At 42.3% G+C, this 27842-nt stretch overlaps 1 protein-coding gene across 2 annotated transcripts; it reads right to left on the reverse strand.

Moving 5' to 3' along the window:
* Positions 1–530: 530 nt before the first annotated feature.
* LOC126284369 (uncharacterized) lies at positions 531–26968 on the reverse strand. 2 transcript variants are annotated; one of them, XM_049983240.1, is made up of 8 exons: positions 26893–26968; positions 25003–25088; positions 16304–16579; positions 9922–10049; positions 6372–6461; positions 4248–4367; positions 3208–3333; positions 531–950 (listed from the first exon to the last, which is right to left on the reverse strand). In XM_049983240.1, exons 2-8 carry the CDS (start codon positions 25082–25084, stop codon positions 738–740), a joined length of 1035 nt encoding a protein of 344 aa, XP_049839197.1. In that variant the 5' UTR covers positions 25085–25088; positions 26893–26968; the 3' UTR covers positions 531–737. The 2 variants fall into 2 exon arrangements, with proteins under 2 accessions (XP_049839197.1, XP_049839198.1); XM_049983241.1 differs by lacking the exon at positions 3208–3333 and having other exon boundaries at positions 26893–26965.
* Between the last annotated feature and the right edge of the window lie 874 nt (positions 26969–27842).

The raw sequence follows: 27842 nt of genomic DNA on the forward strand, positions 1-27842 counted from the left end.
ACCTTCTTTGTGCCCAGCACGGGAAAAAAGTTGCACAATATATATTGCCATTTGGTGCTCTCACTGCGAAGAACGATCCATTGGATTTTTTGAAATTTATTTCCAGGGCGCCATCATACAGCGCTGTGACCTCAGTGATTATGGCCTTTGAATGTGTTGTTTGTGTCTGCTCAGTTCTTTGGGGTACGTTTTTCAGTGTACAAGTAGTACTTCTTGTGTATGGTCCAAGTTTGATCTAGCTGTGTTAGTAGTGATGTATCATGGAAAAGTGACTTGTCCGTAAGTTTTGCGCATCCGTGTTGCTTGCAAGTAGACTTAATGAAAATACTGTAGCTCGCTTTTAAGTCTTAATTTAAGCTTTACATTTCTCAAGCATCTCAAAATTAAGATGATAGGATCAAGTTTGATTCTCAAATTATAATAAAATTTGAGATTAATGCGATAGGCTCTTCATAAATATGGCAGACTAAGTTGTAGCCACTGCCACGTACGTCTTGCATATTGTTCAAGTTGTCAGAGATATCCACAAATCATTTTTAAAAAGCGCTTTATTGTAAGTATGGTACATGCAAGAGAACACTTAAAATACTTTTGCCTCATCTTATCTCCGAATGCCAAGCTTAAGACTAATATGTATTTTAAGACAAACTCAGGTAGGTACTGCACGAAACTGAAGTTTTAATCAATTGACTTTGCTACCGAATTGTTATGAGTGCGTAAGCTAGAATGCTGATAATTCAGGCTATCTTTACACCCAATAAATTCATGAACAGCGAAGGTTTTGGGAATTTTGTAGACTGCCTCCGATCGCCGCTAGCCTCCGGCTGAGGACCACCTTTGTCATCAGCCAATGCCTCTTCTGAAGGTGCTGCTGACGTAGACGGCTGGCCGACGCTCAGGACTTCCCTCTCCGCTTTCTCTGCCGTCGTCGCTGGCCGCTGAGGGTCATCCTGTTAGAACAGATAACAGCTGTCAGTCTCTGCAGTAGTATACATTACTACATGCCGACATTTTGAAAAACTACCCCAACTGCTGAGCGCGTATTTTTTCAACTTCATTTCGAAGATTAAAATTTCATGCCGCATGTTTGTGTGTAATTGCAGAAAAGGTAGCTGCCCAGTCGGTAGAAAAAAGGAGATTGTCAGCCTTTAACACTTTCACTGCGGCATCGGTGTAGGCGAGCAACTCTCCAGTGTGGCCCGGCAACGTGCGAGTGCTCTAGATCCCTCTTTTGTATTTTCTCTCAGCAATATGTTGACCGTGTTATCGTTCGTTTCGTCAACTACAAGTTAAAACAATTCGTCTTGTACCAATAAACTCAAGGCATCCATAGGAGAATTGCCAGCAGTATGATTTCGCAAAACTACTTCTTTCGCAAATGGGTGTTACTGTATATTATGTGGTTCTTTATGCCGGGACTCACCTGGATTATCCCCGTGTGACAGGTAGGGTTTATTTTCGTCGTCTATTTCCACACAATCGTCGTGATCCGTATAGTCAGATTCGGAACTGTCACGAAACAGATTCGAAAGGTGTACTTCCACGCTATCATCAGTCTGCAATTCTTCTGCAGCCTCTTCCTCATTACACAAAAAAAAAACACTGTCGTCTAGTACATTAAGTCACTGTTCCTCTGTCAATTTAACGCTTTTTCTGCTCATTTTCACATTGGAAGGTCCAGATGTCGGATCATTAGCCGCCATTACGAACAACACACGTTCGATAACTGACCACACAAAACGAAAGTTTACACGCTTTGATGCTAGCTTAAACGCTACAACTAGACTGAGTAATCCTACAGTGGGCGTTGACGCATATAAGCGTCAGCCGCAGCGAAAGTTTTAACACTGCTAAACAGATCTGGACCGATTACGCTTTTTTATGATCGTGTACTCTATTACAGCCATGCTTTTGTTATCTGTCAGAAACGAACTTTGATAGTCTTAGTAGGAAGGAACAGAGCTCCGGCAGCGGGAGCAGGAAGTATTCGATTTCAGTCCCTACATCGGTATGGAGTATGGAGCTGACGGAAATTCTTAGGGTAGACAGACTAATAACTCAATTCGAAACGTTTTAGGCGCAAATTCCGACGCTCGCCTTCCTGTCAAACATGCTCAGTGAACAAGGTATATTCAACTGCGTCTTTGGTTCCGGAACGTGGGACAGCGGCTAGCTGTGAAATTTAATTTTACTGCACTAATAACCGTCGTTTTGGTGTTCTGTCAAGCAACCAATTTAGACGTTCCAAACATTTTCAGGCTCTCGAGTGAATATGTACCACTCGTATCTGCAAAGTAAGGCACAAATATTCGTATCTGGTTCCGTAGATATCCGAACTTTGATCACGTTTGCTGTTCAGAGTGAGGAGTGAGAGCATACGTTCTTATTATGCTCATATCTACGGAGCAACATACTAATATTGGTGCCTTGTCTAAGACAGGCACGAGTGGTAGTTTGTGTCATTAATGTGAAATACCTGAAGATATATCGAGTGTATATTTTTTTCTTAATAAAACCAAAATTAGGGCTGTTGGTACAGTATTATTGCATTTCAGTACATGAGGTCCGTTCCCTGATTTTTCAGAACGAATGCTGATATTTGAGATGCAGAAATTGTTCCTACAGAATTCCACTACGATAGAGAAATCTTGCATTAAGATCCCCACGAATATCTAAGAAACACGCTCCACATGAGACGAAGCAGGTTGCAAAATAAAGCTTACTGCTTCGAAATGTAAAAATGGACATTTTCGAATCTAAATATTTCTCTGAAGCAGCACCGAAAACCACGCGTATCTTATTTGCTCTGTATGGAAGTGGTAGCCACCAAATGGCGTAAATTGATCAGTTTTTAAGTTTCTTATTTAACCCAAAACCAAACGTAATCGTTTTATAGGCGTAGACCTCCCATCTTTCTTTAATTACTACTATTTGGTTTTAACCTGTCACAAACTACTTAAGTAACTCGCCGAGCTCGTTTACGATTACTTTATTTCTCGATGGTCAAGACTGGATAGCTGTTTCAGTGTATAGTTCTGTAGAATACTGCATGCCATGATGAGAACTAACAACTAGATCTAAAGGAATATTTATGTATTATGTTTAAATACTATGGTAACTGTCACTACGATGCGGAAAATAATAGCTTCACCGAGCTGGTTATGGCACTTTATGGCATAATGGTTTCAACTAATAGCCTAATATTACCTGTGTTTCACTGTCTTTCCGTTCGTCTTCCTTTGGATGTTTTTCCTCCTCTCCGTCGCTCTTTTCTCTCTCTCTATTTGTCGAAACTGTACTGAAGTGAGGCGGGCTGAAGTATCGTTGAGTCATCTGTATACAAAATTGTGTGTTAAACGTTTTCACCGTTAATTGTCCAACATTTAGTGCCATGTAGGTACAATTTGAAGTACGTCAATTATTTACTTAATACTTGTCTGTGCTTTCAACATTCGCTTTTCTTTTCGGGCACCGAGTGTGTTTCCGATTTATTTAATTTATAAAGCCATGTCCACCTTTGACGTCAGACACGCATTGAGAAAATTCCTTCCCGATTGTCAACGGTGAAAAATTATCTCGGCCTATTACTTCTTTCAAATATACAAATATTTGATTAGTTGCCAATTATGAAAGACGTCTTCACTTCATTTGTTAACTTACGCCTCGCAACTGGAGGCTATTAATGGCCTGGACGAAGTGCATAGGAATTTTAAACTTATATCTATACTTGATCTTTAGGCGGTTTTTCTTTTGCCAAAGTCTCATCTTTCAGTTTTGAGGACTCGACCTTAAGTTAAATCGAGTTCTCTCGTCTTCGTATGAGATATTTATTGTTACGAATAGTACGTGAACGTTACAGTAAATGAAATTGAACTATAGCCTTCAATAATTAGAACTGAACACCATGCTTTAAGATGACACTTCAACATAATCCCATCACCAGATGTTTAGGTCTGAACGTTTGCCCAACAATTTTTAATCCTTAAATTCCTATTGCAGATGAAATTAGCTGTCCCGTCGAAGACGCCGTGAATGTGATGGCAATTCTAAATTTCATATTTTCTCGTTCAATACTTATTGTTTGACAGTGAAATGGAGGGTTAACTTCCAGTATATGACCGAAACAAGTGGGGCTTAAGAGAATTGTTTTTCTCGTAGATACAATTCTCAATTATTGAGCTAGTATGAGACTAAGTCCCTTTTTAGGAACTTCTACTTCCTTGCTCTGCCGGGTGAGGCGTACTTACCTCTTCCGTGATAGGTGCTGTACTTCCTGAGCTAGAGCTAGTTGAAGAGGACTCTGATGGTGTGGCAGTTCTGGGTTGTGGTATAGCGGAAGAGTTTGATCCAGCCAGTGCAGTGGATCTCTGAAACAGAAATGAAGGACACTCCATAAAAGTCTAAACTATCACAATTGTTCAGACGCTTTCTGTATGTTACTGAGGTCTTGTCAGAGTGAAGGAACAGTCTGGTCTGTAACTCAAAAGATTGACGTCAAAGAGACATGATCCCTAATAAAACATTTCAATGACAATTACTATTACGCTCGATTAAATTACCATTTTCTGATCTTATGCTCTACAAATTCGGACATGGAGTGGATTGCGTGATCTTTTAGAGCACATATCTGAAGGTACGACTTACAGACACCTGTTATCGAAAGAAATGCTTTTCTAGTAATATTGGCTTTGGAAGCAGTTTGAGTTTTTTTACATGTTTTCATCACATGCAGAAAATCTGAAATTATATATATGTGTGTGTGAGATTTTATTTTGGTGGGGGGAGGGGGGGAGGGAGCTGTCTGTTCTGCCGGTTGTCCAAGGCCACTATTCAATGGCTGTTCATCTGGTGTTGCTTTCAACAGCATCACGAAATTTCTTAGATTAAAAGACACTACCGGATCGGAACTCCAAGACAACCGTTGCCATTCGCTGCTGATTGCTCTAGCGATAGGTGAGCACGAGTCACGACCCACCCTTACAACATCCGTCAGTACGTCTTACTTTTGCCACTTTTGGCGGATGCAGACATGCGAGAGCAGACCGAGATTAGGTAGCTGTTAGTGCAATCGCTTAAGGTAAGAGGCAGCTACTAACGTACAGTAGATTGATAGGGAGATTACCGAACTACCCGAACCGCAGGTTGTTCTAACCCGCCCCTACTCCACAAGGGAAAAACGGGCCACCCAATTATGAACAACCCGCGGGTGGGCAAACGAAGAAGAATGGTGGGACGACCCCAAAGCAAAACGGCTGGTGACCTCACCAAGAAAAATTGAATTTAATAAGAGTAAATCAATCATCATATCACCAATCACTTAACTTTTAATAAACTGCGATTTCTTGAGAAGACCTGGCGCAGCACCCACAAATCGCTCTCCCGAACCGTCCGCTGCCAACAGCTTCAACGGACGCAGGAAGGCTCGCCAATCTCCCCTCTCACGGCGTCGCTGTTCGCACCGTGAGACTGATGTGGTGGGTTGACTCCTGTTGCTCTCGTGTCGACCGCGAAGCCTCTACCCCTCGCTATACTGCGCGGCCCACTGTACACACGTGGCGACCTCACATGCGCCGACGCTCAAGGCGGGCAAGTCATCTTGTGTCGCAGTGCGCGACCGACCAACCGATCGATCCAACCGCCAATGACCATTGCCTGAGCAAATTCGAGCAGACTGGCGGCCTAACGCGCAGACTCAGACGCAGGAATTAAGCCCCTATCGGGCGACCACTCGCTGAGTTCTCTTACTGGCGGAGTGGAAAATCTCATTTTGCCGGCTTTAAAGGTTTATCCGAAAGAAATAGATACTAGCAAACCGAAAGACAGACACTAACTGCCTAACAAATGCGGACGAGAGACAGACTAGCAAGGTGGGGACGAGAGACTGACCCAGACTAACCGAATGGAGAGCTCATAGTGCCCCTTGAATACAAGACAACAGGTAACCCCTCTACTTTCCCACCAGAGGGGGACACCAAAGCTGCGATTTCGACAGAGCCGTCACCACCAGAAACGGAGGGGAACTGCTTCACACTACACGCTGCGGCGCGCTCTTCAAAAACAGCAATTTTTACCACGGCGCAGTAAGCAGAGGTTCCAGGTTGGAATCCCTATCGAACACAGTTTCTATCTGTAGGAACTTTCAGAATACAATATCACTTACCGTAGAGTGAAATTCACTGTAGGAAGACCCTTTCTCGAAAAGGCGAGAGAAGTGGATTATGCTGGAGCAGCATTCTTGCGAGAACCGTTTTTAAGATCAATATCTGTTACCCGTTTGATGCAACTTCTGTTAGATTAATAGTACACTTAACATATTTGCGCAACAAACAGGATGTTAGTTCAGTTAAGTAAGTCTAAATATGGAGACTCACCTGCACCTCAGGAGACTGGGCGCGAGGGGGCCTGCCCGGAACCATTCGAAGCTCCTCCAGTTCGCGTCGGTAACTCATCAGCTGACCCATCTGTGGACAACAGGGTATGTTTTAAGCTGCCGTGTCAAGCATCATATGCTACTGCTTATGCGCAGAACATCTAGCCTAGGGGACTTCGCGACTATTCACTTCCTGGAAATTAATGTCAGAAATAGCGATTTACGGACCCCATGATCATTTTTTATACCTCTAGCAGCATCCCTGAACGTCGCTATCCGCTCGGTAAGAGCTTCAAAAGAAACATCGCAATAGGCAGTAAAATAGGGGCGAGCCTTACGTTGCGATCAAGTCCTTAATCAGAGAAAATTTGCAGTTCATGACTATCAGACTTCTGCAAAAAGTGCGGCCTGTAATTGAACAGGTGTCTTTCAGCCTTAAGATGTTTATATTCCGCCAAACGATTAAGACGATGGGAGCTTGTAATGGTAGATAGCCCACGGTACATTAAACAGGCCGATATATCCCAGTGAACGTCGGCTATCCCAAAATCTGAGCTATTTTAATCGCGCCAGAGTAGTGCTTACGCAGTTAGCTGGCACCAGAGGAGCAGGCGTCGGAAACACCACGAGGTGTTGCAGCTAGCTTAGCCCGGCGTAGACGAGGCGACTGTAGTGTTTTAGGGAACAGAAGACGTAGCGCGACATTCGACATCGTTACGTGGAAGACGTCTGGCGGCGTAGTGGGAGAACCATCGACAAGACGACCGACTGGTTTTAACGACTCATTCGCCAATCTATAGTTTTAGACAGCCAACTCTAACAAGTCTTTGCAATCGTGTCAGCTGCATTAATGTTTTCATTCAGTGTAGGGGTTTGAGAGATCTCATTTGGTAAGTGAATTCAAAGCAGTCAACCAGTTTTAACAAAAGATTTTACTCGATCTTTCACAATAGTTGCGACTGATTAACGGCTACACTGATCAAAAACTTCTGCCATTGCCCACCCCAAGGTTGACTGCTCCATGATGGGGTTGCGGGCACGTGGCACAGTAAGGAAACAATGTTTGCAGGAGGCGACGTGCAAATGTCAGCACCTACGGGAAGTCGAAGGATGGCGAAATAAGTAGACCGTATGGTATTGGATGACACGTCTCACAAAACGCTAAGGTCGGAGGAGGCCCCTTGTGTAATCTAATATAGGCAGCGATTTGTGTCAGACGTGAATATAGTGCAATGCTGGTGCAGTGTGTTTCGGAGCAAACCGTTCGATGGTCATTGTTTAACATTGAGCTCCGTATCACACGACCCCTACGAGTTCCTGTTGACCCAACGACATTGTCTGTTATGATTGCAGCAGGCACAGCATCACTGCGTTTTCACTCTGGATCAATATCATCGTGTCGCCTGTCTATTGAGTCGCTTTTGTCAATAAGCCTCTCTTCCCGCGCCCGGGTTAGATTCCCGACGGGGTCAGATTTTTTCTGCCTCGTGATGACTGGGTGTTGTGTGATGTCCTTAGGTTGGTTAGGTTTAAGTAGTTCTGAAGTCCCACAGTGGTCAGAGCCATTTTTTGTTAATACGCTAGGCCGATGGCCGGGTTCTTACACGCGTTCATCCAGGCTGCAAGAAACACGCACCGCGCTACATATGCGGCCCAGTTGGAGCAGATTTAGCTATGCTATGGGGTGCATTGGACTGGGCTTCCATGTAATCTACGGTGGTAATCTAAGACGGCATGGCGGCAGCCAAGTAAGTGAATATTATTGCCGATCACGTGCATCACTTCGTGCAGGAAGTCCCCTCTTACGGGGATGTCATCCAGCAGGCAAACTGCCCCTGTTGGGTCAGAATCGTGCTACAGTGGTTTCATGGGTATTATGGTGAACTCAGGTTGACATTTTGGCCAGCAAACACACATGGCACACCGACTCAGCTGCATGTCCGTGGAACACCGTCCCGTAATTAGCGAGAACTGCTTGATCTGAGTGCAGACATCTGGAGCAACATACTTCGGCAATGCTGTCCAGGACTTTCTAAATTTTTCACAAGCAAAATGTGTTGTACTCTAAAAAGTGGAACAATGCTATTGAATACTTGGTAGAGACATAAAATTTGACATCGTAAATCCAAATACTGAAGCGATCCAACATTTGTCCAAAGAAAATATGCTGTCAACACTTCTCATTGTGTACATTTTAAAACATGCTTGTTCCTATGATCATGGCAAGTTAAAATCCTACTTCACAAAAATACTTATTTTAGCACATTTAATTTTCTTGAACATGACCTTGTTCAGAACAGATCTGTATAACCAAGTTCTGCAGTTGCTGCTGTTTTGACGGGAACCTATGTAAGGCAAATTTCTTGCGCCACCTTGCTGACTATTTTATGGCCAAGTTCTTTGTCTTACGTGCAACTGAAATACTGATCTATGTTACAAGGCTGTTTCAACAACTTTTGCATACATGAACAGAAAACTGATTTGACAGCACTCAGAATCTACTGCATCACATCTGCCTCTACTCAAGCCTTACGGAAAAATTCAGTTTGTTTTTACTTACCTGATCGTATCTACAATTCGAATCGAGAACATAGGCTTCTATTAGACTGTTCCCACACGAGCAGCACTATGTTCTTCGACAGAAGTGGAAGAATTCTACTTCATACGATTGTACTAGCAGTCTATAGGAAAGTTACTGAACTGATGACAAATTATGAACCCTCCGACATAGTTAAATTGTTATTTAGAGCCACTGAAAGATTCATCGAAGACCATTTACAGTTTTCAGTGTCATCTGGCATTCAGCGAGAAAATTTAACAATTCTCTTGTTACTGTGTGTATTCTATTTTACACATATTCGCATGCGAATTGGCCCCTGCGAACTGCATGTATGATAATTAACATGAGTATCTGTAGAAGCGAGAAACTGACCGTTTTCCATCATTCTGGTCGATGTAGAGAATGTGACGCTCTTCAGAAGTATTTTAACTAATTTATACAGAAGGATACGAAAATAAGTAAGAACCATACTAGTAAAAATACTCTCCAATTATCGATTAGCAAGAGTGGAAGCTGCAAAGAAATTCGGTAGAATTAAGTCGAACTGTAAATCCACTACGGGTCGTTTAAATCTCCACACACAGAGCTCCTCAGGGTACCTAAATGGTAACATCTCCAGAAATTCAGGGAGAATGTTTGAAAATTATTAAAAAGGTGATATCTGAAATGCATGTAGTAGTTTTGGCGTACCCTGTTATTACGATCGGGCGACTTTCCTTTTCGTCGTTTTTCATTTAGAGGGTGTAACGATAGTGGAAGTAGAATTCTTTTCTTCCTCTTTCGTTTCACGACCACCACTAAAAAAATAAGGAAACACTAAACATTGTCTACTGTTCAAGACACTGATATTTTCAGAACACTGTATCGCTGAAAAGTGTGAGCACAAGACAGGAAGAGGTGCAAAGAACATTACAGTCTGACGACTGTTATTGTTACACAGGGCGCGAAAAAACATTCTCACCGTTACAGAGTAAAATATTTTTCCTCTTACCAGTTCCTCGCCATCTGGAATATGGAGCCGCAGAAACATCGCAGCCATGTGCATCGCCGACCCTATCATTTGCAGGAGCGTCGTAATCGGTTCCCGGAGAGACAACCCGAGGGGTTCCGGTGGAAGCACTGGAACAAACGACTAGCCTCAGGTGGCGCCATAGGAAACTATGGAGTTCACATCTGCAGCAATACGATAAACATGCTATGTTGGTACTGCACTGTCGTACCAGTTTAAATCTAGTCTTTGAAGTACAATATTCTATAGCCTACATTAGCAGCTCAGCTGTATATCCGGTTTATTGTTTTCTACAATGGTCATTATATGAACTCACGTGATGCCAGTAAGAGTATACGTGGTCTGTAGTTACAACTCTCTTCACGAAATAATGGCTTTCCGAATAAATATCCTACTCTATTGACGCTTTACTAAGCACCAAATCTGCTGCACTATTTGTGTCCCAGGATGGCTGTACCGGTGCACTGTGTCATTTCCATTACATCCTGATGCTCAACCATTAGTTATTTACATAATAAGAAAAGCGAAGCAGCATCTAGTAGTTCTCTTCTGTCCGAAAGAAGTATGTTAACAAGAGGCCTTAGGTGCGTGTAATCGAGCGCATTGCTTAGTTTTAGTTGGCAAATAAACGTACTCCTGCGGGATATATGGATGCTAATTACATAGTGAAAATGGAATTCTAAGTAATTTCCCCTGTAATTGGAAAACAAGTCTCTGCTTTCGTGTCACAGTGCTACTGAGCGCTCGCAGAACCGTGGCCCCTGCCTCCTCATCCAATAGGCCCTTTCCCATCTCCCCTCCCCCCTCCCATTAAACATCGACTGTTAGTGTTTACCGCAAAAACGCTTGAGCCCACTGAGTCTTACTTCCTAACTAGCTCCGTAAGTATTTGTTGGATGTATTCTAAATTGTTTCCCCACCGTTTTTACCCTTCACAGGTCTTATTACGATGCAGGTTACTCCTTCGTATCTTAGCGGTTTTCATATGTCCTTTTCTCCGTCGATTCTGCAGAGAACAGTCACGTTTTTGTTTAATATACCTAGTCTACAAAATCATTGTTTAGTACCACATGTCAAAGGCTTGTCTTCCTTTCAGGTGTTTCCACTGTTCATGATTCGGTTCCATGCAATGCTCTGGAGGTCTCACATTAGAGCTGATGTTTGATGGTAGTTGACTTTTAGAACATACTCTTTTACAGGATGACTTTTTTTGAAGCCTACGAACACCTCGGCTGAAGCAAGAGTCACTCTTCAGGAAGCAGCTCGTCGTACTGATTTGACAACAGTTTTGACGTATCGTGCCTGATTCTGAAGACTGCAGTTTTATTCATAGCCTAGTACTATACGATAGCTTGCGTCGTTTTTGGGAACTTTATGTTTAATCTCTAACTATCCTGTAACTGGCTGTCTGCAATGAAATCTACGGTTTTTGCATGTATGACGCTTCTTGAAATGGGCTGATCTTTCACCCGCTACACTGTGCTACACACGAAGTTTCAGTCGTGTCGACTCGGCCATTGCATTCACAGCTGCCGTCGAAGTAACGTACAAATAACGGTGGTCAAACCTAGCACCAGGAATCAAATGTCTGTGATAAAATATTGGCGTATATCAGAAAAAGTGCAATCAGGTTTTCCAGGGCTTCCAAGTCGCCCACGACTAAGGCAATTATCCCTGTGAGCAAATGTTCCGTTGATTTGCAACATTTACGAATGGGAGAATCCATAGATTAACCCCGCGTCTGACATTCTGTCTACGCGGGCGGATGAAGATGTGCGAAAAAGCCAAGGAAATTGTTGCTGTTGCTAGTAACACGAATTACTACTAGAATAACTGCAGAGAAACTTGTCTATATGGAAAGTTGACACGTCCGTTTTAGATTAAGTCTCACACGAGATAAAAGATGTTTTTCCCCGGTTTGTTGCCACACTGAAAAGATCAGGGAAAGAGTGAATCATATTGAGCCAGCTTCTCTGTCAAATCCGATGAGGATCCGAATTTGTTTAAACTGATTTTAATTTAAAATGAATGTTCTCAGTTAGACTGACAGGAGAACTTTGTATGTAATGGCGGCACTGAGTGCTGGAATAAACCACGGTTGGAGAAATCTAGCGTTAGTACTTTTTCCTATACATCTGGACTGAGTCATCGTGAATTTCTCTCCGACAACTCAACAGTGACCGGACTGTACCATTTACGAGTTAAGCAATGTCTCCGTTCGTGTGCTTCGTATGAGGACGTGTATTCCAGAGAAAGACCAGGGTAGTTCATGACAACGCACCGGCTCATTGGGCACACCCGTGACAGTTTTTAGCATCAAAACTGACCCTGATTCTGTAACAGCCACAGTATTTACCTGATTTGTCACCTACAGGCAGCTAAATGTGCTGTGAAAGATCAACGTTTCAGTGCTCCTGATGTGATCAAACTTGCTGTGACAAGCTGTAAAAGGCACACAATGAAAACTTCCAGTGGATTTTCAACAAGGTTGTGCAGAAGTGCAATGAGAATTGAATCCACTTGAACTGCGAAACTGAAATGAAACTTTTACTCTGGATGAAATATGAATGAGCATGTTTTCGTTGTTGTAGAATGAGTGCTTTTTTCAAGAAATCTACCGAAAATATTTAGCAGTCTACATCTACATGCATACTCCGGAAGCCACCTGACGGTGTGTGGCGGAGGGTGGCCTGAGTACCTCTATCGGTTCTCCCTTCTATTCCAGTCTCGTATTGTACGTGGAAAGAAGGATTGTCGGTATGCTTCTGTGTGGGCTCTAACCTCTCTGATTTTATCCTCAGTCTCTTCGCGAGATATACGTAGGAGGGAGCAATATACTGCTTGACTCTTCGGTGAAGGTATGTTCTCGAAACTAACAAAAGCCCGTACCGGGCTACTGAGCGTCTCTCCTGCAGTCTTCCAATGGAGTTTATCATCTCCGTAACGGTTTCGCGATTACTAAATGATCCTGTAACGAAGCGCGCTGCTCTCCGTTGGATCTTCTCTATCTTCTGTCAACCCTATCTGGTACTGATCCCACACTGCTGAGCAGTATTCAAGCAGTGGGCGGACAAGCGTACTGTAACCTACTTCCTTTGTTGTCAGATTGCATTTCCTTAGGATTCTTCCAATGAATCCCAGTCTGGCATCTGCCTTACTGACAACTTTATATGATCATTCCATTTTCAGGCGAATATTGCTTTATTCTTTAGATAAATTCGTTAATCATTCGAAGCTTTTTGCTTGTAAAATAAAGCTTCCTCCACAGTCGACGGAAGGAAACGCGAGTGTCTTATCAGCTGGTGTTAGCAATATGCGAACATGTACTAAGGAATTTTGCGACATTCGCTCCAGAACTCAAATCAATGGCTGTCATTGGCTACGCCTAAAGAGTGTGGTGCTTCCGAAGATGAAATTTACCATCTATGTTCATTGGCCACCAAATCGTTTAGTTTCGATTTCTTTGCATGAAATCTTGTGTTCTCATAGAGATGAATTTCTTATTTTATGGTGAAATAATGTGAACAGCAAGTCTCGCTGAGGATATTACGAGTTCCAGTGAAGCTGAACAAGATTTAAAACCCCTGTCCAATGGAATCTACATGACCACAGAATACGTTCCGGTAGTAAACCAAAGGAAAAGTAAAGGAATGAGTAGCCGAAATGGAATGTGCGATAAACTTATCTAATTTCGGAACCAAAAAGATAGTTAGGGAATTCCGCTAACTTAGAAACATGACTGAGCAAGAAAGGCAAGGAATTTTTGAAGTTTGGGAACGATCTTGCCATCGTAGTAAAAATCTAAGCATTACACTCTTTATGAACTTTATTCTTATGCAGCGTTAGTAATTTTCCTACATCATTACTACCGATACTAGCGCCCTTTCCCCATCACTGTAGTCACTGGATGTCACGTAATTAAAGCGCACTGTAACATGAAAATATATATGCCTCATGCCAGAAAGAAAACCTTAAACGTTGGTGACACTATACCTTCACAAATTTCTTCTCTTTTTGCAAAATAGTAATATATTTCAACATTATGTGTAATTTTATCTGTGTGTTTTGTAACCCTGGCTTTCCTATTTTCGGAGTTGGTTTTTATGAAAGCCGTTAAACTACGGCCTATGTGCGGTTCAGCTGCAATGTTTACGGCTCAATGTTTATCTTGGGAGCTTTGTGACGCTATGAAAAAATAGTGGTCCAGGATTGACAGTTATCGCCTACATAGATTTCAATAATTCTTACGCGAACATAGTTTCAACATAACTAGTTTCTTAACTTTCATCCTTCAATTGACTAAGGACATTATTTCATTGAACAATCAATTTTGTGAAATTTGAGTTCCGTAATTAAGAATTTCATTGATTGAAACTCACTAACAATTACGAATTTTTTTCGTTTTCAGTCGTTATTAGCGCAACGTATGTGGCTTTTATTATAACTGTCAGTAGTACACTTTCCTGCATTCTGTCGGTAAAAATTCTTCTGAATTTATTCCTTTTCTGAAAAATCACAGATCAGGTACACTATTTGTAGTTTGTAAGACATGACTAAACACCTTACGAGAACGTGATACAGGATGATAGGAAGTGTTAAAACATTCGGAAGTAGTTTATATTCTACTAGATATGTGTGGAGGGAAAATTGGGACTCCACTGAGGGGAGACCTACGAGAAAGACAGCCCGCAGCGCCTACGTCTTAGAGGTAGGTCTGAGCTAGCTTGCTCGCTTAACTCAGCAGACAAAACGATTTTCCAAACCTGTTAACCTTAAGTGGGTATATCCACACTATCGAGAATTGAGTCTTCTACGGGAATCTGCTGTTATGAAGTCGGATTGATAACTAGTCTTTCGAGAAAATTTAAGGTAAATTATCGACATAAATTTTACTCCTTTTTATAGCATTTAGTCTGTTCTGCTAAACAGTCATTTGATTCGAGATGTGGCGCGTTATGCAACTGATAATCACTTTGGCATTATTTTAATTTTGTGGTGTCCTAGTACAGCGGTGACGTTAATAGGTCTGTGGACTTCCTATCTATGTGGGACTACTAAACACCGTAATAATGGATTCCAGTAGACGCAATTCTCGTTTACACGCACACGCAGTTACGGGTTAACAGGTGTAGAAACTCACTTTCCTGAGCTGAGCGAACGAGCAAGCAAGCAAGCTTAGACCACCTTTGTGACATGCGGGCCGCGGAATGTATCTCTTAGACATCGCACTGCGATTACTGACATCGTCGGACAGCGATATGCACGTGTACAGATAGCCAAATAACGAAAGGACCGTGTATTGGCGGAGCTGTCATTTGCACTCAGGTTATTCATGTGGAAAGGTTTCCGTCGTGATTATGGCCGCACGATAGAAACTAACAGACATCGGGGAATGGTAGTTTGTGCTAGACGCAGGAGAACATTCCGTTTAGGAAATCAGTAGGGGATACAATATTCCAAGATCTGCAATGTCTGAAGTGCCGATAACACATTTCAGGTATAACTCTCAGCATGGACTGCGCAATGGCCGACGGCCTTCACTCAACGACCGAGAGCAGCGGCGTTTGCCTAGAGTCGTCAGTGAGAAGCAACACTGCGTGAAATAATCGCAGAAATCTATGTGGGACGTGCGGCAAACTTATCAGTTAGGATAGTGCGGTGAAATATGGCGTTAGTGGACAACGGTAAAAGACTATCAACACGAGTACCTCCAGGAAGAGGGGTCGTGACCCTATGGATCCTAGATGACTGGGAACAGTGGCGTGGCCAGATGAGTGCCGATTTCAGTTAAGAGCTGATGGTAGGTTCGAATGTAGCGCATACCCCACGATGCCATATATAAGTTATCAAGGCACTGTGCAAGCTGGTGGTGGCTCCATAATTATGTGGGTAGTTTGTCGGATGGACCGAATGCTCTTAGCCAACTGATAGGATCATTGACTGGAAATGGTTATGTTAGTCTACTTTGGAACTATGAATTTTTCACCAATAGTTTGAAGAACATTGTAGGCAGTTCGAGCAAATTATTTGGTCTTCCACTTCGCCTGTCATGAACCTTATCTAGCATGTATGGGAAGTAGTGGAGGTCATTTCTTGACTAACACCCTTCACCGGCAACACTTTTCAATCTATGGACGGCTATTGAGGCAGCAGTGGACTTTTTTTTTTTACTCCATGGCTCGTAAAATTGCCGCACCACACTAGACACGACGTTGGAAGGTATCTCACGACTTGGTTTGGTGACGTAGAATTCAATTTCTACCTTGAGATACAGAGATTAGCACAGGTGAAGTCGTGGAGGGTACCCAACTAAGAACGATGGCAGAGGTAGGACAGCGCATGGTGAGAGGGAGGCGCAGCTTACCGACATCTTCGGCGATCGGGACGTCGACGGGAGGGACGCCGGCCCAGCGCAAGGCTTGGATGACGCAGCCGAGCGCCTTGTCCGCTACGACCAGCACGCGCTGCCCCAGGGGCAACTCCATGAGGCGGCGGCCCTTCTGCTGCAGGAACTGCCGCGAGAGCCGCAGCGCCCTAGACGTCAGAGAGGCCGTCGTGGGCGACGTGTCCCTGCCCGCCAGGGGCCGGCTCTGCCGCTCTCGAGGTCGCGACTGGCGCCCCTGCTGCACCTCTGTGGCGCCTGCAAAGTGGAAGCAGGAGCAGTAGAGCCCTGTGTCACTGTCACAGCGTTGCCGGGCCGGAATTCTAACAAGGGGAAGCCACGACGCTGGGGTTACAATTTTCGTCGAACTTTGTACACCTTTCGTAGGCCATTAAAACAATCATGTCTAAGTTGAAGCTGCACTACTCTGGCGATTCCGAGAAAATCTCAACATGCATCTGTTATGTAGACCCCACCAGTTGCATAATACACGTGTAAAACTTTTCTTGCGATTTTCTCGGAAATGTCAGTAGTGCCTCCTTACTAACTGCACATTATCTTGCTTTAATTCTCTACTAAAATGGTACGAAGTTTGAAGTAAATCCGTGATCCCATCGTAGTTGTCTCCCCTTGTAAGTAACAATTGTGTACCTTCGAGTGGGCACGCTCACGTATGAAGTGTGCCAACCACAAACAATGTGGTCTTGTACCGTTCCGTTGTTTCATAGTCCCAAGCCTGTGCCTATTTCTTCAGATAATTTTGGTAGCTCCGCTGCCTTGCGATCCAAGCAAAAAAAAAGAAAAAATCACATTTAAGTGCCTGGCAGAGGGTTCATTCAACACCCTCACAATTCTATATTATTCCTATGTCGTATAGCGCGCGGAAAGAATGAACACCTGGATCTTTCCGTACGAGATCTGATTTCCCTTATTTTTCGTGGTGATCGTTCCTCCCTATTACGTCGGTGTCAAAATATTTTCGCATTCGGAGGAGAAAGTTGGTGATTACAATTACGTGAGAATATTCCATCGCAACGAAAAACTTTCTTTTAATGACGTCCAGCCCAAATCCTGTATCATTTGTGTGACACTCTCCCCTATTTAGCGATAATATAAAACGTGGTGCCTTTCTTTGAACGTTTTCGATGTACTCCGTCAGTCCTATCTGCTAAGGATACCACACCGCGCGGCAGTGTTCTAAAAGAGGACGGACAAGCGTAGTGTAGGCTGTCTCCTTAGTAGGTCTGTTACATTTTCCAAGTATCCTGCCAATAAAACACAGTCTTTGGTTAGCGTTCGCCACAACATTTTCTGTGTGTTCCATCCAATTTAAGTTTTTCTTAACTGTAATATCCAAGTATTTAGTTGAATTTGCGGCTTTTAGATTAGACTGATTTATCGTGTAACCGAATTTATGAGTTCCTTTTAGCACTCATGTGGATGACATCACACTTCTCGTTATTCAGGATTAATTGCCACTTTTCGCACAATTCAGATATGTTTTCTAGTTTTGCAGTTTGTTTTGATCATCTGATGACTTGGTTAGTCGATAAACGACAGCGTTATCTGCAAACAACCGAGGACGGCTGCTCAGATTGACTCCCAAATCGTTTATATAGATAAGTAACAGCAAAGGCCCTATAAAATTATCTTGAGGAGAGTGATATAATCCATCATTGTTTAATGAAATAGTGGCCCAGCTCTTATAATTTAAGTACTTTATAGTCGCTTAATGGAATAGATGAATGATTTTGGTAGTACGTGTTTACCTTAGTAACTGAAAGACAGCTGTTCTTTGCAGGTGTGCCAAGTACGCCACACGACCGCTCGTGTTACAGAAAGCTTTCTCCACTAAGGTTAAGAACAATTTGGAATTGCATTATAATTCTCAGGGCGGTTGTGTTGCGGCGGTCTGTTTCAGGCCTTTCAAAAATTTTCTCATTTGCACATCGAATTTGTCTACGAGACTTCATGTACTTTCCGGTTCAGTTTTATTCGTCGATTTTCCACTTATTCCACACTGATTACAGGAGTGGAGGGGTTGAATGTGACAATGTAGGTAATCCGCCCCTTTAATATTTTCTTGTATTTTCCATTAAATGTATCTGGTCTTGAAGAGGGGACTTCGTTTCACTAGGATCAGAACGAGAGCTTTCGTACGTTTTGGAAGAGCTTCCGGACATTTTGAGTGGAGGGTCACGCTAATGGGGTGGACAGAGACAGACAGACAGACAGACAGACAGACAAGCCTTTCAGAGATTGTTGTCCTGGTTCAGACTGATTGAGACGGGCTATGGGACCAGACTGCGAGGTCATCTGCGCCGCGATTTCGAAGCTAGTCACAGAAGAAAGGGGGTCAGATAACAGTAATGGAGTCAAATTATAAAATAGTGAACATTAAAGACACACAGTAAAAGACAAAGGTGAAACCACATCTAAACACTTGGCCGGGGGGGGGAGGGGGCGGTCATGAGGTCACAGACCTAGAAGGAAATAAAAAACCACTTTCACGGAGGAAGCTCCGGACCAGTTCAGCGATCCCTGAATAGTCTGCTAATATTTAATGAATTGGGAAGAATATCCTTAGCACGAAGGGCCGAATGAATGGGACATTGCACCAATATGTGGAATGCAGTCAGTCTGGCTCCACAACCACATTGTGGGGGTAGGTCATACGACGGTACTGGGCATTAAACTTTGAAGTTTTAATACTTTGCTTCGAGCCCCCACGTGCTATGACACGAAAATGTTTGTTATACTCAGCTTAACTTAGCGGCCCGGAGATGTGGCTGGGCTCAATGTTTGGCTACGTTTTTCGTCGTAGGGTGTCAGCTCCCAACTGTCGTAAACTCAATTTTTAAGCTGAAATAAAATATAGCAGGACAATGCCGGCGGGTATTGTGGTGAAATTTAAAGTATTGACTCACGTTGATCTGTAATTTGAATAAATAGATATTTCTATTTTTCAGTATAATCACTGAACACTTTCCTCTTGGATTGGATAACTGTCCCAAAAAGTCAAAATTCCGCTGTTATCAACGGCATGATGTTGAGTGCAACGGAAACAGCTAAATAGAATGCGTATCCACAGGACATCTGGCCTGTAGTAGCGAAGTGCGTCATCTCTACATTACCGTAAGATTTCGGATTTGTACCAGTGTTTGATCTCCGAAAGCGAACCGCAAATTGGGAGGTAATCATGAGGAAAAAAAGAAGGAATAATCAATGAAAGGGTAACGTACGAGTCGTAGCGTCTACTGTCAAGTTTGAATGCGCTTGGGAAGCCAGAAAAAATGTATTTCAAGACTGACCACAGAAGGCAACCATTTCTCAGTATTAAACCTTTGTTTTCCGTTTATATGTGTGTGCAGTAATATTTTAATGACGTGTTCGAATTGCACAGCAACGTTTCCTGACAGTGGCCACTATCTCCAACTATCAGGTTTTTTTAAATGTATTATTTCAGATTAATACTGATAGTTAAAAGCTAATTTAACACAGAGGGTAAAGCTCACACTACAACAGACCATAATAGTTTTGTGTGTTCTGATATGTATAATGTAATGTCATTGAGTTAAGCACAAATACATAATGGGTAAAAGTTTCTTTGTTTGAAGACAATATTAGGATTGTGAATTAAAGTACAGGAGATGCTGCACTGTGAGCAGTCATACAGTCATACTTTACTTTTAATAGTTTAAACTGTGGTTTAATGTATCGCTCCAGGTTTTTTTCAACGGAACTGAGCTATTGTGTCGTGCACCTTTTCAGATAGCTCAGGTTACGCCCGCAGTTACAATTCTGGAGAAAAGTGTTTAGACCACCATAATTTTGAAGTCAATAAGTTATTCTAAATTCTTGCCGTACCAGGAGTCAAACCGGTGATTGTCTTTGACCGTCTTTCGATGCCTCGTGCTCTACCACCAGATCCAGTGCTGAAATAAAATGATCTGTAATGTTCTACAGTATAAAACCTAATGCGAAACGTTACTATAAACATCGAATTGTTACAGTAAACAAGAAAATTAAAATGGGGACAAGGCCAGAGTACATTTACAGTCAATTTCTTGCAGAAGATTCTCTGAGCTATGTTACATAAACTTTTGTTTGTACAGTAAACAATTTAAAAACGGCCACATTACTATTAATAAAATAATTTCAGGTGTATTATGTTGCATTTGTTGAAATTTGTTGTTTATTAAAATTATTTGACCACATTTTTGTTTAACTGCACGTTGTAACATTACACGTTAAGCTTCATTCATAGTCAGGCACGGCTAACAATCAACCACCAAACTTAGTGCCTCTCCTACAACCAAACTTGGAAAGTTTGGCGTACCTTGTGGCGCTAACACCATTGGAATAAATGTTGCGGATAAATTGCTCAGCCACAGTTCAACTGACTGCTAAATGAGTTTTCGCTCCGAGTCCCGGCCTGTCACCAATCTTCTGATGTCCATTATATACTGACGATTTAAAATTACCGCATTGGGATGCCCTAGCGCAGTTTCGCTTAATGTAAAAGCCACTGTACACCAGGATAAGGAACTAACATCCCACTGCAAACGCTTATGTTAGAGTGTTCGAGTTAATATCTAGTTTATGCCTGACTGCAGGAACGAAAGTGACTAATATTCATTGAAATATTTACAACTTGTAGGAGAAACTAGAGTGCATTTTTAAGAGTTAGGACATGAAGATGTAATCTTACTTAACAACCGAGTCCGACAGGTTTGTACCCTACCCTCTATGTGATTCCATATGTACGCTGAGCAAACTGTGGAAAGTGAATTGAAGTTTAGGAATAAGAAATAAAATTAGAGTTGTCGATGACAATGTAAGGACATGACAGGAATGGATAGCGTTCCGAAAACATGTAACGAAAGTTACTCCAATGGCAAATGAGTTCAATATAAATGAGGCAATACATCTACATTTATACTCCGCAAGCCACCCAACGGTGTGTGGCTGAGGGAACTTTACGTGCCACTGTCATTACCTCTCTCTCCTGTTCCAGTCTCGTATGGTTCGCGGGAAGAAAGACTGTCTGAAAGCCTCCGTGCGCGCTCGAATCTCTCTCTAATTTTACATTTGTGATCTCCTCGGGAGGTATAAGTAGGGGGAACCAATATATTAGATACCTCATCCAGAAACGCACCTTCTCGAAACCTGGCGAGGAAGCTACACCGCGATGCAGAGCGCCTCTCTTGCAGAGTTTGCCACTTGAGTTTGTTAAACATCTCCGTAACGCTATCACGGTTACCAAATAACCCTGTGACGAAACGCGCCGCTCTTCTTTGGATCTTCTCTATCTCCTCCGCAACCCGATCTGGTACGGGTCCCACACTGATGAGCAATACTCAAGTATGGGTCGAACGAGTGTTTTGTAAGCCACGTCCTTTGTTGATGGACTACATTTTCTAAGGACTCTCCCAATGAATCTCAACCTCGTACCCGCCTTACCAACAATTTTATATAATCATTCCACTTCAAATCGTTCCGCAAGCATACTCACTGATATTTTACAGAAGTAACTGATACCAGTGTTTGTTCCGCTATCATAATCATACAATAAAGGATCCTTCTTTCTAAGTAATCGCAATACATTACGTGTGTATGTTAAGGGTCAGTTGCCATTCCCTGCACCAAGTGCCTAACCGCTGTACATCTTCCTGCATTTCGCTACAATTTTCTAATGCTGCAACTTTTCTGTATACTACAGCATCATCCGCGAAAAGCCGCATGGAAACTTCCAACACTATCTACTAGGTCATTTATATATATTGTGAAATGCAATGGTCCCATAACGCTCCCCCGTGGCACGCCAGAGGTTACTTTAACGTCTGTAGACGTCTCTCCATTGATAGCAGTCTGTTCTGTTTGCTAGAAACTCTTCAATCCAGCCACACAGCTGGTCTGATATTCCGTAGGCTCTTACTTTGCTTATCAAGCGACAGTGCGGAACTGTATCGAACTCCTTCCGGAAGTCAAGGAAAGTATCATCTACCTGGGAGCCTGTATCCAATATTTTCTGGGTTTCATGAACAAATAAAGCGAGTTGGGTCTCACACGAGCTCTGTTTCCGGAATCCATGTTGATTTCTAGAGAGTAGATTCTGGGTTTCCAAAAACGACATAAGGCGAGCAAAAACCTGTTCTAAAATTATACAACAGATCGACTTCAGAGATATAGGTCTATAGTTTTGCGCATCTGCTCGACGACCCTTCTTGAAGACTGGGACTACCTGTGCTCTTTTCCAATCATTTGGAACCTTCCGTTTCTCTAGAAACTTGCGGTACACGGCTGTTAGAAGGGGGGGGGGGGGAGTTCTTTCGCGTACTCTGTGTAGAATCGAATTGGTATCGCGTCAGGTCCTGTGGACTTTCTTCTTGAGTGATTCCAGTTGCTTTTCTATTCCTTGGACACTTATTTCGATGTCAGCCATTTTTTCGGTTGTGCGAGGATTTAGAGAAGGAGCTGCAGTGCGGTCTTCCTCTGTGAAACAGCTTTGGAAAAAGGAGTTTAGTATTCAGCTTTACGCGTGTCATCCTCTGTTTCAATGCCATCATCATCCCGGAGTGTCTGGATATGCTGTTTCGAGCCACTTACTGATTTAACGTAAGACCAGAACTACCTAGGATTTCCTGTCAAGTCGGTACATAGAATTTTACCTTCGAATTCACTGAACGCTTCACGCATAGCCCTCCTTACGCTAACTTTGACATCGTTTAGCTTCTGTTTGAGAGGTATTGGCTGCGTTTACACTTGGAGTGAAGTTCTCTTTGCTTTCGCAGTAGTTTCCTAACTTTGTTGTTATACCACGGTGGGTTTTTCCAGTCCCTCACAGTTTTACTCGGCACATGCCTGTCTAGAACGCATTTTACGATTGCCTTGAACTTTTTCCATAAACACTCAACATTGTCAATGTCGGAACAGATATTTTCGTTTTGATCTGTTAGGCAGTCTGAAATCTACGTCCTGTTACTCTTGCTAAACAGATAAACCTTCCTCTCTTTTATATTCCTATTTACTTCCATATTCAGGGATGCTGCAACGGCATTATGTTCACTGATTCCCTGTTCTGCATTTACAGAGTCGAAAAATTCGGGTCTGTCTTATCAGTAGGTCCAAGATGTTATCTCCACGAGTCTGTTCTCTGTTTAATTGGTCGAGGTAATTTTTGGATAGTGCACTCAGTATAATGTCACTCGATACTCTGTCCCTACCACACGTCCTAAACATCTAAGTGTCCCAGTCTGTATCTGGTAAATTGAAATCTCCACTCTAGACTAACATGCTGAGAAAATTTATGTGGAATGTATTCCAAATTTTCTCTCAGTTGTTCTGCCACTAATGCTGCTGAGTCGGGAGGTCGGTAAAAGGAGCCAATTATTAACCTAGCTCGGTTGTTGAGTGGAACCTCCACCCATAATAATTCACAGGAAGTATCCACTTCTAGCTCACTACAGGATGAACTACTACTAACAGCGACAAACACTTCACCACCGGTTGCATGCAATCTATCCTTAACACAGTCTGTACCTTTGTAACAACTTCGGCAGAATTTATCTCTGGCTTCAGTCAGCTTTCTGTACCTATAACGATTTCAGCTTCGGTGCTTTCTATCAGCGCTTGAAGTTCCGGTACTTTACCTACGCAGCTTCGACAGTTTACAATTACAATACCGATTGCTGCTTGGTCCCCTCATGTCCTGACTTTGCACCGCACCCGTTGAGGCTGTTGCCCTTTCTGTACTTGTCCGAGGCCATCTAACCTAAAAAAACCGCCCAGCCCACGCCACACAACATCTGCTACCCGTGTAGACGCTCGTTGCGTGTAGTGGACTCCTGACCTATCCAGCGGAACCCGGATACTGAGGCATCACGAAACTGCAAACTAAATGAATCTGCGAAATAACTTGTGGCCAAATTAGAAAGAATAAAAACGCAACAGGAAGAAGAAAGTTTCAGGAAAAAAAGGAATTTAGTATCTGATACCGATTTAAGAGGAAGTCTTTTGAAGATATTTTCTGTAGTGTAGTTCTATACAGAAGTAAAACGTGGGCAATATGCTGTTCAGACAACAGCTAATATGTGGCCCTACAGAAGAATAGTGAAGATCTAGAGAAAATGGTTTGAGTGGCTCTAAGCACTATGGGACTTAGTATCTGAGGTCATCAGTCCCCCAGACTTAGAACTACTTAAACCTAACTACAGGACATCACACTTCAATGCCGGACGCAGGATTCGAACCTGCGACCATAGCAGGCGCGCTGCTCCGGACAAACGATTAGAACCGCTCGGCCACAGTGGTTGGCGAAGATCTAAAGAGATCGCTTAACTATTAAGTACTGAATCTAATTATGGACAAAAATTTATGGTACAACTTGACAAAGAAGGAATCGATTGATGGGACAACTTCTGACGTAATTACGAATCGTCGATTTGATATTTGAGGAAAATGTAGGGATAAATATTGTAAAGGGAAATTTACTGACGCAAGAAGCAGATGCGAATGAATGTAGGTTGCAATAATTCAGAGTAACAGGCTTACACCGTATTGATTAGCAACTGGATTTGCATCAAACCAATCCTCGCACCGAGTAGCACGACAATAAAAAAGCTTTTCTTCTAGAGTCAACAGTTTACTTAAAACCAAGAGTGAATCATGTCACAGCGTACCTGATGCTGAAGGCCGGGTTGGCTTATCTTTCCCGTTTTCTTCCTGGCATGGTTTGCCGTTTTTATCTGATTGATCCGCCATGAATCTGCAAAACAACAGTTTCATTTCTAACGCTTGTCACACTTATTTTTGCACATGGGAAAAAAATCATACATAAATTTTACTTTTCATCTAGCTGACTAACGAAAGGACTAAAGGAAATGCGGCCCCAAATTCTAGCCACTAAAAGTAGAGACTGTCTTAGTGCCGTGAGTTCCAACAACTTTGAGAGTTAGATTTCCATACTTGCTAAATAACGAAATTTCCCCAAATTTTACGGTCATCTGTGCAGTGCGCTTGTTCGTGGTGTAGGGCAGATTTCTCCGTGTTATATGGATGAATTTATCCTCTTATGGGTATCTTCACAATCCAATTTTGTTACATATTGACACTTGATATTTCCAAGTTTTATCTTTGAATTTTATTAACAATCCTAAAATACGGATCCTGATTGCGGCAACGTTCTACGAATTGTTTACGTTGTGTGGATGGCCCGTTCATATCCTGTTTTTGCTATGTATAGCCATTACTGTTAATGATACAGTACTTCTGCACTAATTGTACAACTATTACTGCTTTTGTCTTCAAGATCTCAGTATCAAAGGGATCTGTAGCGTACTTAGCTTGAACTCTAGTAATTTCATTATCATGTAACTACAAATTTAGTATTTGTTTTACAGAGTAATACTGAACACGCATCACTCGACTTTCGGAAACTGCTTTCAGGTTTATTCTTTCAGCACTTCCCGCGGATCGCAACTTATGTTGCAGGTACACTGTGTCTACGTAAACTAAGCACTCTAGCGATAGTTATTACCCAAATACATGAGCTAAGATTTGAAAGATATTTATGTAACATTTCAAGTTTAGTGTAACCCTAGGAATATGGAAACGGGATACTTTTCCCTACATTATTCCATTTTCTCAGTAGTGGTCCCTGATTATATTTCTAAAGGAGTACGCTAAAATCAGGGAGACTACATTTACGAATATCAAAGGTAGCATGTACAAGCTAATTATGGACACTACCACTGGAATACTGGAGATTTGCGTGGATATGTTCCTGTTAGACAAATTATAGGATTTATTCTTGGAGACTTAAGTACTGTGGAATATGAAACGTTAAATAGTCACGACATTCTTTGGTTTTTCGAATTAAACTGTCACCTACAAACAACATAGATTGTGTGCTAGCTAACTAATATGGCAGCACAAATTACATTCAAAAACTTAACAACTAAGATTTAATTATTGTATTTCTCTTCGCGCACCTACGACATCAGGTCACATTGTTACGTCCGGGTTAAACCAGACATCTATATCGGTAGGTTTAACTGACCCACTACTTAATCTCACGGATTCAAACCATGGTTACTCGCAGCTCTCAGTAGGGGACACTATGGAATTAACTGTTTCTTGGAATCATTTGTAATGAGACTCGATGCTTAAGTACTTTGCCATTATGCATAAAATTTTAGAAGCTTAAGCCTTTGAGAAAGATCAACCTATAGCAAATAAGTTGATCGTTTTTGGGACGCTTCACTTCAGAGATTCCCCATCGGTGATGTAATTATTCTAACCCACCTAACGGTTTATTTAAATTCAACTTGCGGAAATTATAGATATCAAAGTTTACAGTTTCCTCCCCCCCCCCCCCCCCCCCACCCTTTCTTTTTGCACACCCTCACATTCGTTAACCACACCAGTTTCAACGCATTTATTACTTTAGTTTTAACTGCGCACAAAATACTTCAAATTACAGTTTCCCAAGAAATAATTATAAAGTTTTAGTATCATCGGTAAATATTTATGTCTAACATTCACACTCTCCAAGCTACTACAGAGCTCACCTGTTTACCCGCGATCAACTGTCACCGACAACTTGGGCAGTGGAAGGCAAACGGATGAGAACAGAACCCCAATGTCGCTGCAGTCCACCGTCAACCATAATATAACTTCCCTGTGAGCAGACACGTGATGGGCACACGTGGCGACCTCTGGAGCACTCCATCCAACCCTGCACAGCTTTTCACCGACTCAACACTTTCGGTGCAGCAATCCAGTGGACGAAGGCCTCTCCAAGAGTCACAGTCTTGTGTAATAGATGTTTTTATCTTCGTACGCATACGACAAAATGTCAAGTCATGAATATCGTAAATATTTTTACGAAAGTTCTATCGTCCAAGTAGTCCCTTGAGCTTCATAGAACAACCCACGTGTTTTGTAACCGTGTGAGCCAAGACACAGATATCAGCTTAATTTAATCACAACGACCTATTATCATTCTGCTCCGGTGTGGTTGCTACAGGAATTGTAATTGAAGATTTTTTTGTTTGAGAAGTTATGGTACACGAGCCTGGGAGTTTCCTGTCTTTGGGGCTGTTCAAATCATGCATAATCAAGGTGTTTAGCCACTCTTAACAGAAACATGCGTCGTTGAATAGATTCATGTTTGATTGCTACACTCTGTGGCAAAGATTTTGTACCGCAGATATTCTCAGAAGTCCTAAAATGTTAGTATGTTGATAATGATGCATCAGGTTATCATAAATACAAAGCACTAGTTAGACAACCATTTTTTTTCTCTAACGGCGGTTGAACAATATATCTCACTAGCTTAGTGCCCGCTCCTTATCTCGTGGAAACTGCATAGCCTGCAGAGATTTTTTTTTATTTTCTCGAATTTTTTTGTTGTTTCCTTATTGCAACAACTTCTCATGTGCTTCTGGTCGAAAAGCGATCGAGATAGCTGGGATTCAAAGATTTTTATAATCATGCCTTATGCGTTCTTGTGGAGCAA

Source organism: Schistocerca gregaria, chromosome 8 (assembly GCF_023897955.1).
Source record: "Schistocerca gregaria isolate iqSchGreg1 chromosome 8, iqSchGreg1.2, whole genome shotgun sequence".
In the NCBI taxonomy this organism is placed as follows: domain Eukaryota; kingdom Metazoa; phylum Arthropoda; class Insecta; order Orthoptera; family Acrididae; genus Schistocerca; species Schistocerca gregaria.

Excerpts from the sequence above, each read along its gene's own strand:
- LOC126284369 (XM_049983240.1), bottom strand. The coding sequence starts at position 25,084 with ATGGCGGATCAATCAGATAAAAACGGCAAACCATGCCAGGAAGAAAAC. Across the intron at positions 10,050-16,303 it reads CCCGATCGCCGAAGATGTCG|TGCTTCCACCGGAACCCCTC; the intron begins GTAAGCTGCGCC and ends CGTTTGTTCCAG. Across the intron at positions 6,462-9,921 it reads TTCCAGATGGCGAGGAACTG|ATGGGTCAGCTGATGAGTTA; the intron begins GTAAGAGGAAAA and ends TGTTGTCCACAG.